Genomic DNA, 16,738 nt, shown 5'->3' with positions numbered 1-16,738 from the left:
TTTGGGTTAGGGCTCCATCTGACAGTGCTGGAAGACAGGTGGTCACAGTCTGACCTGCACCCACCCAAAGCGGTGATGCCAGAGTGGAGGACTCTGCCCTGTATCTGTGCAGCTGCCGTGAAGCAGGACAGTTAGGCAGACTGTCACTGCCAGGGACAAGAAAGTGTCCCTGGTCCCAAACTGACCCCACCTGGGCCACTGAGAGGAAAGCCTGAGGGCTTGTGTTAGAGTCCTCGTGTGGGGACCTATTGAGGATCCTGGAGCACAAGGACACGAGCAGTGCCTGACAGTGCCTGATCCCACTGAACGTGCAGCTGTGGGGGCTGCACGTGGAGCATCCGCAATCCTATACGAACAGCCCTCTGTTCCCTCAGTTTGGGCAAAGATGTGACATGGGAGATGTGGCATTCAGCTGAATGCTAAAGGAAATCCTCTCACAACAGGGGCTTGGCAATGTTGATTGCCGAACAGTGGGAGCAGAGGGAAATGGGGGATCTTTCAAAGCAGGGCTGCGAGGTAAGGAAAACATGGGAACATTTGTGTCCTCAGGTGGCCCAGCAGGCAGAAGAGACACGGGAACACATGGAAAATATGGTGGGGCCTCATTAAACTTAATGCTCTCACCTCAAAATCATCATCAGGACCTGTGAGCTTGATCCTGATAACAACTTGATGCATCCAGCTGGACACAGTGTGGGCAAATGGGGGAGGGAGTGGGGGAGAAATGCTGGTTGGGAAAGCTCTGTGCTCCGCAGAGGCTGTGTTCTGGTTACAGCATGGTTGGCCTCAGTTAAAATGGGAACTCTTTTGGGGTTATTTTTCTTATTTCTCTTCTCTCAGGAAATCTCGTATGTCGAAAAAATGAAATCCTCTCACTGGACGAGGTCACGGGGCGCTGGCCCGCAGCCAGGCCGGGCTCCCAGGCTGCTCTGCCACTCCTCCCCGGGAGCCCATCACTTCCTCCGGAGCGCTCCTCGCACGGATTCCCGCAGTTCTGTGAGGGGAGATCTGCTCCTCCGGGTGCCTGCTGTGTGCTCTGCTCTGAGGAGGCCGGGTCGTCTCAGGAGCCGAATATAAACCCCCCTTTGTTGGGGAGACGTTGACTTGACTGAGCCGCATGATCGGTCAGGTGACAAAATTGGGCACAAAAGCGGAGGAGAATGAGAGCTGGGTGAGGGCGTTAGCGGCTGATCTTGCCTCTTGACAGGCTGTGTTACTCCTCAGGGAAAAATGAGCGCCTGGCCCCGTCCTCTGCTGTGGAGCTTAACCATGGTGTGTTTAACAGGTAGGTCCTCCTGACACAGGTTTTCTCTTCACTGGCTGAGCACAGAGGTGGGTAAAGCCATAATGGGACTGTGAGAGCCCTGGGCCTCACCGACGGGGGCTGGGGGAAGGCAGGGAAGGAAGGAAGTGGGATGCATGTGGTAAATACAGAAATTTGCTTTTACAAGAAGAAAAGAAAAGATAAAAAGGAGAAATAGAGCTGTATTACTCTGCATATTGAGGATTTGCAGAGGCTTGAACCCCAGGGAGCAGGATGCCTGTTGGTAGGTTGGGAAAGATCAGCTCTCTATCCTTCCCTGAAGTCCTCAAGTCTCTTGATCGTGCCAAGGCATCGCATGCAAAATAACTCATCCTTCAAGTTCCCCTGGAGATAATCTGGGTGATGCACAGTGCTCCTAAAAAAAAAAAAAAGCTCTAGAAAGTAAAATTGCTGTTCCATGACATAGACAGTGTAAGTGCAGGAGAAAAAAATGGTTTGTCTGATGAAGCTGAGGTTGTTTGAGTACTGGTCTTTTTCACACCTGTGACCGACTATAACTGGTCGAATACACAAACACTTTACTAGTGATCAAAACTAGTTGTTTTCAGCCTGCTGACTTCTTTTTTTCTCCAGAAGTTGTTTAAATTATTAAGAAGTACTGGCTACCAGAGGTTATTGTTGGCTGCTGAAGTTTTGCAAACAACTCTACTACTTTTGGTAACATGTTGTGGAAAACTGCTTTCCATTTTTAAAAATTTCTCTTAAGAGCACCACCAATTGACATTAAAACCAACCAACCAATGAAACATTCAACTAAAAAAACAACAAAAATTCGTCCAGCTGTGGGCAGTCCAAGTTGTTGAAGCCTCTGCAGTGTCTCTGGCTGGAAGAGCTGTTGGGGATAGGAGGAGATCTGTGGGAAATCAGACTTGGATCTCAGAGCTCCTTCTGAAAGGTTTTCCCTGGGAATTTTATAGCGCCCTTAACTTGCTGCTAGTGTTTATGTTAGGATTAGTTTTATGGCTCTCAGGACTGACTCAGTTTGTTGCCAGAGGTGCGGGAAAAGCAAGCAGACTAGCTTCAACCCCTAAGGCACGGGAATCAGATGAGGGGAATTGTGCATCTTGGTTCTGGATGACCGCAGTAGCAGTGTCCTGTGTGGGCACTGTGGAGCTGCTCTCTCTGCCTTGGATCAATGCTGGCACCTCTGTCCCTTGGATCTGAGCCTGGGGCAGACCAGTGTGTTACAAAATGATCGCTGTTAGATTTGGTGTCTCTGTTTTAGAGCTATGGCAAGAAAATGAGATTTAGTTCTGTTGGTGCTGGACATTATTGGCTCAGTGCTTAGTGCCAAAGTTGTGGGTTTGATCCACATGTGGGCCATTCACTCTTAAGAGCTGGGGTCCACAATCCTCTGGGTCCCTTCCAATTCAGACTATTCTGTAAATTCTTTAAAACCTGGGCAGTGGCCCAGATGGCTGAGTACTCATCAGCTTTACTCAGTACTTACACCAAGATCAGTTTTGGCACAAAGCGGGCAGTCAACAACAGGAGGGAGCACTCCCAGCAAACTGTCTCCGTGTGATCGCAACCTTATGAAGACTCTTTTATCCACTGTGCTGATCCTGGTGCAGAACTTTAACTGAAGCTGTCATCAGCTTGGTCTGCATGTTGATGTTCATACCATGGTACTGCTGAGCACTGGTGGCCACAGTGCCTGACCTTGCATGGTGGGTACAAAATTGAGAGAGAAATTAAAGGCTGGGGGTGAATCAGGGCTGGGGAAAAGCCTGCAGGGTTGTGGGTCTGACACCTGACAGCTTGTGCTGTCACCCATCTTGTCACCCTTCCCGTGGCCTTCCTCACCTACATCCTGCTGTCGGGGGTCAGCTGCACTCTTTGACCTCCTTGAAAACCATAAACCAATTTCCTAGGAGTCCTTGTGTTTTCCGTGCTGCTGGGCATGGATTGCCAGTGGGTCTTGGCAGGTGTGTGTGCTTGGGAGAGCATTTATATCCCTCAGTATCAGCTCCAGTTGCCTACTGGTGCCGTATAAGGTTGGGTGTTTTCAGAAGTTGCAGTAAGCGTTGAGTAAATCCCTGCCCCGAGTTCTTGAACCCAACTGGTGGCCCAGCTGCTGTGGCAGGAGCTGCCTCTTTTGGTTTTGCTTTTCTTCCTCTGCTTAATACCACACTAAATTAACAATAGCCTGCTGCTTTCCATGCTCAGTTTCATGGGTCTCTCCTCTGTTAGAAACTGGAGGACATTACCCATGTCTGTGCCAAGGGATGTGTTCCATCAGCAGATGATGTTCCAGTCCACATGTACCACAGCAAAACAACCTGAGCTGCAGTAATTCTCTACAGATTTCAGCAATCCTCACTCTGAGGAGGGATTTCAGAATTAAAGCAAGTCTTGGCCTGCAGATTCCCTTCTGGTTACTGGATGTACCACCAGAACAGCTTAAAAAACCCCATAGCCCATGTCTTTTCTCACCTGATCTGTTTAAGGGCGATGGGATAAAGCAGTCAGCTACTGGACAAGCATCTTAGATCAGATTGTCAGGAGATCTCAGTGTAAACAGTCTCAAGGAGCTAACAGAACTGACTCTTTCAGGCAGTTCTCACACCCGTGAGTCAGACCTCCTGGACACTGGCATCTACTTATTTGTGGCCTCATGGACCCACTAATTTATTTCCTCGGTAAGTCTCTCACGTGCCAGACATGCTCAAATGCTGCCTCAGATGCTTGCTGTATAGTGGAACACAGCAGAGGGGAGTTTCTGGACATCAAACAAGGATACAGGGTTTAAGCACTTGATAAAGACCTAAATGAAAACCTGCCATTAAAGGGAGAACAGTAATTCAGCCACTAATTACTTTTTTTCTTCTCTTAGGTATTGCTTTAGGCCAGACAACCAGCACTGAGGTCCCAGTTGCATCCACCCCAGCACCTCCCAGTGCAACCAGCGCCGAGGTTCCCATTGCTTCAACCCCAGCACCTCCCAGTGCAACCACTGCTGCAGCCTCTGCTCCCCCATCTGCTCCTGCAACGCTCTCAGCTGGACTCACCCCAACCACTGCAAACCCTGCTGCACCCACAGCAGCTCCATCTGCTGATCCAAGCACAAAAACCCCTGCCCAGACTCTGCCCCCCACCACGGGGACCGTTCCCACCTCTGGCAGCAGGGCCACCGCTCAGGCATCTACAGCACTGACAGCCGCACCCAGCAGTGCCCCAGCGTCCCCTCCAGGGGTGACCACATCCTCTGGGGTCCCATCATCAGCCCTGCTCCCCAGCACCCCTCAGCCCTCCAACTGCAGCAGAGTGAATGTGACAGCCTGTGCCCGCTGCCCCCCAGGGACTGTCCCCACCCAAGGTAAGGGTCCCTGCTCCCAGCTTCTGTGTTAGAGGGAAAAGGGATTTGGCAGGGGAGGTGAAGCCAGCACTTGTGCTTGTGTTGGAAGCTTGGACAGGCAGCAGGAGACGGACTTAATTCATTTCACCCTTCTGAAATCAAAGGTCTTTCCTGGCCTTGTGCTGTGTTTTGGTCTTCCTGAGGCTTCCCCACTGGGGTGACAAAGTAGTTGGATTGTGGCGAAAAGTGTAACTCAAGTACAGTTTGATTTATTGGCAGAAGATAATTTTGGGGTCCAGGGCCAAATACAAGGTCAATTTCCAGCTGTCTTGAATGTTTGAAAGAGAATCTCTGCTATAGAGGCAGCCTTTTTCCATGGCCTTGAGAAAATACTTGATCAACCTCTGTTGTGGTCAGCAGTTATTCGGGGAAATGTAACCTTTCCCAGAAATTATTGGTTGTAACGTGGTCGGGTTTTGATTTCAAACACCACCACCCCACAAAAAAAAAAAAAAAAAAAAAAAATCTCCAAGACACAAGCCATGTACTTTTTGCTTATTCCCTGCATGGCAGGGCACTTTTTAAAAGCAGCTCTGATGCTTTAGGGTGAATCTGCAGAGGACAGGAGTTATGTCTCACCTCCCTTTTATGCAGGATCTTCTTTGACAGGGCCTTCTCCTCTTGCCTGTGCTGGTGGTGCAGCTGCAGTAAATCCCACCCAGTTCCTCAGCGTGGCTGGGACTGGTTTTGTGGAGCAGAGAGGGGTAGAACTTGCCTGCTGGGAATGCCATGGTACCTGTGCTCAAAGAAAAGCTGTTGCTGCTTAAGGCAGATCCTCCACTCTGAGGCTTTATTAATCAGTTCTGCTTCCTACAAACTTTAATTTAAATTATCAATAATCTAAAGTATACTGTTTTCCTTTTGGGTTTTTTTTTTTTGGTCTCTCACTCTTTTTAGGGTCTGCATCCCAAAGTTTCTGCCTTTGTGGCAGTGGCCTGTCCTGGCAGACAGAGGGGTTTCAGTCAAGTCTTGCACTCCTGATCCTGACTTTTTGTCCCGATTTAGGCACCTTGAGCTGCTCGTGCTGCGCGGAGGGCTGGTGCACAGACCCCAGTGCCTGCAGCCCCTGCCCACCAGGCCACTACCAGCCCCAAAGTGGGCAGCCATCCTGCCTGCCCTGCCCACAGGGGTATTACACCAGGTGAGTGACTGAGCCCCTGGGCGTGGGGACTGGGTGATACACCACAAAACGCTTCCCAGCCAGAAAAATATCTTCTTTTGGGCGGTAGGAAAAGTGCTGCCAGGGTTGTTTCTCAGATCTAAATTCTCCTCATCAGGAGACCTTGGTGTGGATATCCTTGTGCTGAGGGTTGCCCCTCTGTGGGCTTTCCTTTTTTGCCCTCGTGCCTTTTGTCTGCACTGAGGGAACACGTTGTTTTGTGGTGGGGTTTTCATCTCCTCAGCTTTTCTCTAGGATGTGTCTGACCAACAGGCTCCATCTCCCTGCTTTGCCTAATTACTTTCTCGATCGCTGTTTTCTTGCCCCCAAGGCATCTCATTACATTTGAGTCGCTGGCATCCAAAGCAATACCCTCAGCTGACAGTGTGGAAAAGCTGACAAGACATCCCAGCCAGGAGCCCAGTCTTGCAATTCCACCTGTGTGCCTCATCCAGGGATGCTGTACAAGCGTCCTCTGGCTGCAGCGACCTGGGCATGTGCTGCTCTCTCCATTTCTATCGGATTTCCTCTTGCTGCATCCATGTCTGCAAACAGTGAGCTGTGTCCTTTGTGTGGTGGCAAGGAGGGGTGGCAAGAGCCTCCCAGGACTGTGATTGTTGCAGAGCAGCTCCATTTGAACCAGTCCTGGGGAATGGCAACAAAATCTGGCCCTAGGAAGGATGACCAGAGTGTGCAGTTTGTTTGCAGCAGCTCTGGAGTTTGAGGTGCCAGCAGGATCTTCCTCTGTGCTCTCCGTGCTCCCCTCTTGCAGTCTGTGCTGTGAGGACCTGCCTTAAAAATGTATCCCCAAATTGCTTTTAAAACCCATCAGGAGCAGTCTTCAGGGCACACAGAGCTGCTGCTGGGAGGTGGGAGGGTGCTGGGTTGCTGTGTGCCAGAGCAGGAACCAAAAGTGGGGGACCTGGAGGTGCAGTGTGTGCATGGCCATCTCCTGCTGGCTGCCTGGGCCTCAGGGCATTTAACACTTCTGTAGTATTTGGACAATTTGGCCTCCCCGCGGCTTTGAGTGGCTCTGGCTGGAACAGGCCCTGCGCTGGTTTGTTTTTAGCAAAGCATTTGCTATGTTTCCAGTTGGTTTGGGGTGGTTTTGGTTTTCTGAAAATCTCCTGCAGCCCTGCAGTTTCTGGAGGAACTAAAGAGCGTGTCCTTGTTTTCCTCCAAAGCATCTCTGAGTATGTTATCAAATTCCCGTACCCACATACTTGTTGAGGGGGATTTGGCTCTGCTAGTGATGAATGTAAAAGCTTCTTCTTTCCCTGCCTTTGATTCATTTCCTCCCCCTCCTCCTGGAGGTCTGACCTACTGCCTCCCTTTTCCCACAGTCCCTGCTACTCAAGGTCAGGGCTCTCACATCACTGCCTATGGTTTAGGTCCTTTATTCAGCTCCTGATTGCCAACAATGGAGCAGCTCCTTTTGAAATCGCTGATGGATGCTGAACAGCAAACACCTTCCCTATTCCATTTCCAAGAGTGGATTTAATAGTCTGACTTTAAGCCAAGGGCTTTAAGCCTGACCACAACATGTTTTTCAAGACCTACAATTCAGATGGTCCCTTTCCATATTGCCCATAGGCACAGGGCATCTCTAAATGTTAATAATGTAGAAAACTTTAGTTTTTTAGTGGGCCTTTAACATTCAGGTGAGTCCAAACTGATGTTTTTCTACCTGAACTCCTTTTTCATAATTGCTGTTTCTAGACTAGTCAGTGTCATGTTCCGCTCTCTCCTCTCCAAGTGGATAGAGGCTTGGGTGACCTAAAATTGTGTTCCACTCTGCTCCCTTCCCTGCCAGCTTCCCAAGGAGCACTGTGTGTCTTCCCTGCCCACCAGGACATTTTGCTAATGAGTCTGGGGCTGCAGCCTGCAGAGCCTGTGAGCGAGGTAGGCTTTGGTCTGTGTTCAACCCAGATGCATTTTCATCACATGATGCTTTTTCCCAGGGCCAGATGCAATTACCAGGTAACTTAAAAGCACTGAAGGGTAAACAGGCTAAAAATAGCCCAGCAGATCTCTTCCCTATTCTGTTGTTATTAAAATGAAAAGAGCAGATCTCAGCCATGCTTGTTTTTGCAACAAGTTAATGCTAACTCTGCAATAAAAGTCAAGAAAAAAACTTTGTGAAATTCAGTTTTAGCACAAGGGGGGAGCGTTGGCAGGAAAATAAAATTGTCTCTATTTCTGATAGCAAAAGTGAGACTAAACCATCTTTGTTTACATTTAGGCCATCTTCTGCAGTCTGAATATTAAGTGTAATACTTCCCTTATTTTCCACACATTCAATTTGGGGTTTTTAAAAGGAGCTGCTTTGCACCTGGCTAATGCCACTCAAGCCTGGTACAATGTGTTTGCAGACAGGGTAACAGCATGTGCAGAACAGAACAGCCCTTACTTATGCAAAATCCTAATTAACACATGCAGTGCAGCAGCTCCTCTGCACCCAAAATGGGGTCCTGCTTGAACATGCACAACTGTTCCGCTGAAAATCCACCCACCAAGCTGCTGAGCTGCACCCAAACCTTGGCTGAGTTTGGGAGGAGCAAAATCTGACTGGTGACAGTGATAGGGTCTGTCATTCCTTTTATTCAGCAGATTTGAATGTTGTGTTAGACAACAGGGGAGTCTGTGGGGGTGGCCCCTAAATCCTGTAAGTATAAATGTAAAAAGTTCCTTTTTCCTTGCAGGGAGAGGGGAGGTGGGTTTGGTTTCATCCTGCTTTGCCGCAGCCTCTGCTGCCTGGTGCAAATCTAGGTTTGAGATCTCACCCCCACCACACCCAGCTCCTCTCTGAACCTTAACTCCGCCCCATGTGGGCAGTGATCATCATCAGGCCCCTCCAAACCCACCTGAATTCCCAAGTGCTGCTCTCTCAGCTTTCCTCTTGGTGTGGTGGGACTCAGGAGTTGGGTCCTGCTGGCCCCTGGGCACTTTGGGGCACTTCACTCCTTTTTGTGCTTTGGCAAGGGTCTGTGCATGTCCTCCTGCCCATCCTGGTCCTGGTGGCGCAGGGAGGGAGGCTCTGCACTAGCAGAGCCATCTTGGCTGCTGGGTCCTGGAAGGGCTGGGGTGACCAGAGAGGTTTCTCCTGGCCACAGATCTGCTCCAGCTGAATAATATGGGAGCTGGCACTGGGATCACCCATTCCAGCCTCATTCCAGTTCAGCCTGTGGTGCTGGGAAGGTTTCTCTGTCTCCTTGGCATGATTTCGGGTGATGTGAGATGTGACACCAGGGGAATCTGCCAGAGCCCTCCGTGCATCCCTCAGCATGGCAGAGGGCAGCAGGGAACTTTCATTGCTCTTCTAGGGCTTTTGACAAATATAACTGCAAATATCCCACATTAACCCCTGAAATGCCACCTGAAGTCTATTGTGGAGAGTAGTTTTTTTGCCTGTTAAATGGACATGAGCAAATCCACAATGATGTGGGGCAGAAATGCAGAGGCAGGATCCTGAAGCCTTATTTTTCTCTTTTTCAGGCTATTTTAGCTCCGAGCAAAATGCAGCTTTTTGTCTGCCTTGCCAGCCAGGATCGTTTTGCAAGTAAGGATCTTGCAAGTAAGGGGTGCCGGATCTCAGGTGGACAGGGAGGGTGGTTTCTTTTAGCCACTGAGCTGGAACCACCAGTGTAGTGCCCAAAAACCAGTCAGCTGCCATTTCAGCTGTAGGAGGGAGCTTCAAGCAACCTGGTCAAGTGTCCCTGACCACGGCATGGGGGTTGGAATGAGATGATCTTTAAGGGCCCTTCCAACCCAGACCATTCTGTGGTTCTGAGTGAGAAACTGCACTGGAGACAGACACCCACAAGAAGGTTTCTGGTTGGCCTGGTTGACCCTGGAGACTCCAGTTTTCTAAGAGCTGGCTTTGGTGGGCTGGGCTGATCTTGGAAGTGCTCATCCTACAGCATGTCCTGTCTCCTCTCCCCTCCCAGCACCACCAGCTGCTCGGCCTGTCAGTCCTGCGCCGGGGGACAGGAGGCTCCTCAGGAGGCGTCGGAGGGGTGCGAGTCCTGCAAGCCAGGTAACTGCAGGGTCCTGCAAGCCAGGTAACTGCAGGGTCCTGCAAGCCAGGTAACTGCAGGGTCCTGCCAGCCAGGTAACTGCAGGGTCCTGCTCTCCAGGTGACTGCAGGGTCCTGCTCTCCAGGTGACTGCAGGGTCCTGCTCTCCAGGTGACTGCAGGGTCCTGCCAGCCAGGTGACTGCAGGGTCCTGCCAGCCAGGTCACTGCAGGGTCCTGCCAGCCAGGTCACTGCAGGGTCCTGCCAGCCAGGTCACTGCAGGGTCCTGCCAGCCAGGTCACTGCAGGGTCCTGCCAGCCAGGTCACTGCAGGGTCCTGCCAGCCAGGTCACTGCAGGGTCCTGCCAGCCAGGTCACTGCAGGGTCCTGCCAGCCAGGTCACTGCAGGGTCCTGCCAGCCAGGTCACTGCAGGGTCCTGCCAGCCAGGTCACTGCAGGGTCCTGCTCTCCAGGTAACTGCAGGGTCCTGCTCTCCAGGTAACTGCAGAGTCCTGCCAGCCAGGTCACTGCAGGGTCCTGCTCTCCAGGTCACTGCAGGGTCCTGCTCTCCAGGTCACTGCAGGGTCCTGCTCTCCAGGTCACTGCAGGGTCCTGCCAGCCGGGTCACTGCAGAGTCCTGCCAGCCAGGTCACTGCAGGGTCCTGCTCTCCAGGTCACTGCAGGGTCCTGCTCTCCAGGTAACTGCAGGGTCCTGCTCTCCAGGTAACTGCAGAGTCCTGCCAGCCAGGTCACTGCAGGGTCCTGCTCTCCAGGTCACTGCAGGGTCCTGCTCTCCAGGTCACTGCAGGGTCCTGCCAGCCGGGTCACTGCAGAGTCCTGCCAGCCAGGTCACTGCAGGGTCCTGCTCTCCAGGTCACTGCAGGGTCCTGCTCTCCAGGTAACTGCAGAGTCCTGCAGCCAGGTGTTACTATATTCTGCTGGCCTTCTGAGATGTTTACATTTCTGTAGTGGAGTTTCTCACTCTTGTAACATAAACAAAGTAGTTGTTTTTGCATTCCTCTCTGATGAGGGACAATTGATGGACTTTTAGCCTGGCCAGTGGAGTGGAGAAGTGGCAACCTTATTCTCCAATCCCTGGTCATTGTCCAGAATAATCTATATAAGCGAGGTCAGGTAAATAAACTTCCCTTCTTTTTGCTCTGGAGTTGAATGCGTGAGTATCGTTCTTTCCGTGTCCTCTAGCGACAGCCAGGTCACTGCAGAGTCCTGCTAGCCAGGTCACTGCAAAGGGGCAGGGGAGGGGGAATGTGAGGGATGGCCGTGCTCCTTCCTGTGCTGTCTGAAACAACAGCAGGCTGCAGCAGGGCTGGGCAGAGCTCAGGCAGAGCGCTCCAGCCACTCCCATGGCAGGGACTAGCTTCCAGTCTGGACACAGCACCAGGGGTGTCTCATTGTCAAACTGCATTTTAAACATGCAGGAAAGCATTTTACCACTTTGAGACTTGGAACTTCTGTGACCTGTCTTTCCCACAAAGCTTGGGCAACTGAGCTGATCTTTGAAGTCTGCTCAGCCAGTTTCAAAGAGCTGGAAAAGGTGTTTGAATCCAGAATTGGAGAGGATGAAACACTGCTGACCTCCAGCTCCCATCTTCCCTCTACATTAAAGCCAAAGCTCACTACTAAATCCTCTCCCATGTACTCCTGCTCACAATACTCTGTTTGCCAAGGTCTGACCCCAAATATTCTCCAGTCCCTCTGTCCCTGTTAGTTATGTTCTGACCCTTTGCCACCGAACCAGGACCAAAGTCCAGGCTCAGCTTTTGTTATGTACATGAGCACTTAATGCTCTTTCTCCCTGTGGCTTTGAAAGCTGATTCATCCGTATGCAATTGCAAAGGTCCTGGGGTTTAGTCTCAGACGTTAATATTGTGCTTATTTGCTATTTAGGTACATTCAAAGGTCCCAGCGACAGCAGATGCAAGGCCTGCAGGACAGGAGAGTACCAACTACAGCGGGGCAAGGAGAGCTGTGACCCGTGCCCAGAAAACCACTACTGCCCTGTGAGTGCCCATCAGCTGGGGACAGCCTGTGCTGACCAGAGCTGTCCCATGGCAAGCTAAATACGCTTCAATTAACACTTTTTTTTTTTTTTTTTTTCAATCTGAGCTTCCCTTCTCTTAAACATAGACTCTGAGGCAGGGAGGTGATTAAAATTATGACTCCAGGAGTGTGGCTTTGTGCCTGAAGCTGCCTGCCCTGGCTGGGCCATGAGGGGATGGATGGTGTGTGCATTAATGAGGGGGTGTGAGTATGGACTTGCTGTGTCACAGCCTTCTGCCCTTCCCCATACTCCAACACTGCAGGGGCAGACAAGGCTGAATTTAATGATGGCAGGTTCAAGGTTCATTCCTTTATTTATCTCCCTCCCGCTCTAATGCTAAAATGTTATCTCCCTTTGCCCTGGCTGCCTTCTGCAGTTTGTTGGTGCTGAGTTTCTTCTTCTCTTGGGCAGAGCCCAGATGTGAGCCCAGTCAAGTGCCCTTCTGATGCCTTCTGCCCCAGGGGCAGCGTGGAGCCCACCTACTGCATGGAGCTCTTCCTGTACAAGGCCGGGGACTCCTGCCAGCTGACCCCTGCCACGGTCATTGTCCTGGCCACCTTCTCAGCAGGTGAGTCTGGCTTCTCTCTGTCCTCTGGTAAACCAGGCACCCCTCTGCAGCTGTGTTAAACCACGCATTCTCTGCGTGCTGTATTTTGTGTTTCTGGAAAGTAGGATTTCTAATGAAAGTCTTTCTGGCTGCTCTCAGTGCCGGTGCCAGTCCTTTCCCTCGCTCTCAAGGAAGGTGGCACAGTGCTGAATGCTTGTTGCTTGCCCCTGGGAAGCAGGGGTGTGTGTATGGACCCTCAAACAGGGATTCCTTGGCTGCACAAAAGTAGGAAAAGGGACAATTTCCTTTTGGTATGAGACTTTTGTTTCCTGAAAGCATTCCTGCCTTAAGTCATGCCACAGCATCCAGCAGGATGGGGAGCTGCTGGCTCTCTTGGTTGTGTCAGTGCCAAATGTACCTCATATCCAACAGTCAGGACCTGCTGGGTGTGGGAAGCATCCCTCCAGTTGCCACCTGCTGTAAATTAGCTCACTAGGGCAAGCTAATGAGTGCATGAGCTTTTCAACTGGGAAGCTGCATCATGAATAATCATTCCAAAACAATGAATATGCATTTTAGTCTTAGGAAAGGGAAAAATAGAATTCTCCTGTTTTTAATCAAAGTTGAGGGGAGGCTTAATCAGAGAGTTATGATGAAAATGAGCAACTGTTACTGCTGTGGATTGCAAAAAGGGCAGATGAGAAAGCTGGGAGGAGGAACCTGTCTCCTGTGCCCAGAGATGAAGAGAAGTCCCTAAGTGCCACTTACATTACCAGAGATGAAAATCTTGTGTCAAGAGAGCCAAGTCACAGAGATGAGTAAGCCATCAGAAGATAAAGAGCATCCAACAAGCCTCCAATTCAATTTCTGTGTTTCAAGTGTATTTTATGTATTTCCTGAAGCCCCATTCTCCACGCTGCTGTTAAAAGGAGAGGAGAGATTAAAGGCACTGTGTTGTTCCCCACAGTGAACAAGACACACAGCAAAGCTGCTTCTCCAAGAAGAAAGCAGCATTCTCATCACGCTTGTGTCTTGGCAGCTGAGGAGGGGACTGCAGAGGCACGGGAGGAGACAAGGACAGCAGGGTCTACAGGAGCTCCAGCAGCACCCTCTGACTGCTGTCTCCATGGGGCTGGAATGCCTGGTGGGAGCTGCAGCTGCATCTTGGAGCCATGAGAAAGCTCCTCCACTGACCCCTATCCCTCATGCCAGGCTGTTGTCCAAAAATCTGCCGAAACAGATGCCATCTGAAGCGAGTATTAATTTGAAAAAGTAGATTAAACTGAAGTATATGAAAAGACTGCCCAGAGAGGGACAATGGCCCATTAACCAGCATTTGTGATAAACAAGTCCGAGGGTCAGGGAACAGCATTCCTGCCTCTCCCAGTGCTTGCTGCAAAGAGGGGAAAGGAAACAGCCCACGCAGGAACCTGCGAGTATTTCACGGCTGGTCTCACAGATCAAGTGTTTACCGTGAGACTGTCTGCTCACACAACTGAAATCTGGGTGTATTTGTCTGGCCATATTGCATCACAGCGACAGATTTGTGCTCTTCTGTTCAGATCAATTTTCTCTGATGATGCTTCTGCCAGAAACAAACGAACAGAATGTCACAGTACGTGAGATTTGCCAATTACTTCCATGTCTATGCCCGATCCAAAAGTAATTTTTCCTGACAGCCCTGATCTCAGTCTAGACTCAGAGTTAATCTACATTAGTTACTTCTTTTGCTTCTCTGTGCTTCAGTGTGAGTGATGCACAGAGCAAACTAATTTCTCAACAAGGTTCTTTTGGTGGGGCCTGCAGTGGGTAAGAGGAAAAGAGAACAGAGAGTAAACGGGAGTAGGAAAGCAAGTTGCTGAATTATTTCAATGAAAGCTGTTATTCCTTGCAGCTTCCAGAGTTAAGCTGTACTGCTGAAGCTGAGTGTTGTTATTGCCAGTGGAGCCTTTTTTTTCACATCTTTTTGGAGAGGGACAGAGTACATAGGAAAAAAAAAAAAAAAAAAACCCAACATTTTTCCAGAAGAGAATACCTGAGTTGAGAGGACTTGGGGCAAACATCACCTGACACTTTACCTTCTCACCTGTGCCTAACTACCCTTCCTTTCTTTCCAGGTGGAATCCTTGTTGTATTTCTGATAATCCTGAGAAGGCGGCAAGAGCATGGCAAGAGATCCTTGAAGTGGCTGTTGCTGCCCCAGGGCTCGGGAGGACACCCCACGTACGGGGGCACGGAACACACAGAGCCAGTCTATGCTGGCTGGTAGCACAGGCCATGGCCAGCAGCCCCCTGCCTCTCCTTCCCCTGGGCCAGCACAGATGTGGGCAAGGTGTTTAACCACGAGCAACCTATTTCTGTACAGCTAAAATCAGTACTGGGAAATAAAACTCAGTTTTTGAGTTGTGGCTGCTTGTGCAAACCAACCCAGTTCCCTGCTCTGCTGCACTGGGCTGATGGGAAAACTCTTCCCCTTCCAATTCCCGGCTTTGTTCACAAGTAAATACTTTTCCCCTTTCTTCAGGAGAAAAACCTCTCAAACAGCAAACAATCATGTCTGTTTCTCCATTTTAACAGTCAGCTCAACAGAGTGAGGACTGACTGCTCCAGTTATTGAGGTCCCTTTGATATAACACTCACTTCCACCCAAGCACAAACTAATATAAATATGCCTCCTTTTAATAATATGCAATTTTTTATTTTTGTTCCCCATTCTCAAAATTTTAGCATAAGCACAAGTCAAGGGAAGGGATCCTAAAGCTTTCCCCTTCCTTTCAGCTGTGGGCAAATGTGCAAATAAAGTAATGGTTGATTCCTGGACAAATACATCCCTTTTGTTTCCTGCTGTCAGGTGGTGCTTCAGAGTGGAGCTACAAAGGAGCAGCATGGTGCAGGCACATGCCTTGCACCTTTCTGCATGCTCAGGAAGCCTAAATGCCTGGGGAAAGTTCTGTTCCTGATCCTGCATGCTCCATTCATCCCCCAGCCAGGAGAGCAGCACGAGTGGTTTGTACCTGTTTGCTGTGGCACTCCAAGCCTTCTGTGAACCCAGCCCAGTTTAACCATCTGGGTAAACTGATGTGATTTATATTTCCCAGAGATGATTTTTGTATGTGGTTGGTTGACTCTTGTTGTTTGCTCTATGTCCCCTCTTATGTTTTTCTCTGGGCAATGCTTAGTAAGCATCCCAGGCACTCAGAAATGCCCGTCACCTGTACTGGAGCCAGTGTCAACTGCTCCATGAAACCAGTACCTGTGGCCTCTTAACCTTCCCACCTTGTTTTCCTTTTCCCCCTACAGTGAAATTCCCACACAGGTGCTGTGTAAACCCAGCTCAGCCAGCTGTGAACCCTCTGTGTCAGTGCCGTGCTTCACCAGCCCTCAATGGCCAGCAAAACCAGTGTCTCTAGCAAAAGATTGACAATTTCAAATTACTCTGCACAGAGGGGGTAGCAGGTGTTACTTTTCACTTCATCTTGCAGCAGCAGAGATGGCTGAAGGAGCCCAGCTGTGGGGGGGGTCAGGTGGTTCCTGCCCTCAGCTGCTCATTCTCCTCTCCCCAGGGAAGGTGTTAAAAGTGTTCAAAAGAATTTATAAAATATATCCGTTCTTTGATCTCTCTCGACTCTGTCAGGTGAGTAACTGCGTAGAGGAGTGGTACATCAGCCATTGTGGGCAGACAGATTGTCCAGAGAAGCTGTGGCTGCCTTGCTCCTGGCAGTGTTGAAGGCCAGGTTGGACAGGGCTTGGAGCAGCCTGGTCTAGGGAAAGTTGTCCCTGCCCATGGCAGGGGCTGGAAGCGGATGGTCTTTAAGGTCCCTTCCACCCCAACCATTCTGTGATTGTAATCTGGATCAGCAGCAACAGGGATGGTACCTACAACCCTCCCCACTGGCCAGCACAGGCAGAGCTCCATGCAGCCTCTCCCACTGCTGATTTAGGAGAAACATGAAGTGTCTCTCTGGCTCAAGGCTGTGGTGTTCCTCAGAGCAGCAGAGGGACACAATCCTGATGAACAGCAGCAGGTAACCTCAGCAGAACTATCAGCCACCAGCATCAAAGCAGATCTCTGAAATGCTTTTTTAAAAAAATGTAGCTGCTGTCACATGTGGGAGACTCCACACATGAAGCCAAATCAGACCCAAAAAACCTGTCTGAAAAAGTCACAGTCAAATTCAGACCTGGCCAGCAGTGCTGGCTGGGCTGGGTGGCTCCAGCTCAGTGTCATAAAAGCCTGTAAAATTAGGAGCAACAGAGAGCAGCACTGGAAAAACT

General features: G+C 50.2%; 1 protein-coding gene across 3 annotated transcripts; it reads left to right on the top strand.

The window, feature by feature from the left end:
- The first annotated feature begins 963 nt into the window (after positions 1-963).
- Positions 964-14,865, top strand: LOC120752999 (proprotein convertase subtilisin/kexin type 5-like). 3 transcript variants are annotated; one of them, XM_040064848.1, is made up of 10 exons: positions 970-1,129; positions 1,208-1,285; positions 4,161-4,643; positions 5,688-5,823; positions 7,655-7,743; positions 9,337-9,400; positions 9,789-9,877; positions 11,763-11,875; positions 12,328-12,484; positions 14,581-14,865. In XM_040064848.1, the coding sequence occupies exons 2-10, from the start codon at positions 1,231-1,233 to the stop codon at positions 14,730-14,732; spliced, it is 1,338 nt and encodes a 445-aa protein (XP_039920782.1). In that variant the 5' UTR covers positions 970-1,129; positions 1,208-1,230; the 3' UTR covers positions 14,733-14,865. The 3 variants fall into 3 exon arrangements, with proteins under 3 accessions (XP_039920784.1, XP_039920782.1, XP_039920783.1); XM_040064849.1 differs by adding an exon at positions 3,881-3,966 and having other exon boundaries at positions 970-1,285; XM_040064850.2 differs by having other exon boundaries at positions 964-1,285.
- Positions 14,866-16,738: the final 1,873 nt, after the last annotated feature.

This window comes from Hirundo rustica, chromosome 5, assembly GCF_015227805.2.
Source record: "Hirundo rustica isolate bHirRus1 chromosome 5, bHirRus1.pri.v3, whole genome shotgun sequence".
NCBI lineage: Eukaryota > Metazoa > Chordata > Aves > Passeriformes > Hirundinidae > Hirundo > Hirundo rustica.
This window is presented reverse-complemented; position numbering and strand designations above follow the sequence as displayed.

Coding starts and splice junctions, on each gene's coding strand:
- LOC120752999 (XM_040064850.2), top strand. CDS start 1,231: ATGAGCGCCTGGCCCCGTCCTCTGCTGTGGAGCTTAACCATGGTGTGT. Junction 4,644..5,687: donor AGGGACTGTCCCCACCCAAG/GTAAGGGTCCCT, acceptor GTCCCGATTTAG/GCACCTTGAGCTGCTCGTGC. Junction 7,744..9,336: donor CTGCAGAGCCTGTGAGCGAG/GTAGGCTTTGGT, acceptor TCTCTTTTTCAG/GCTATTTTAGCTCCGAGCAA.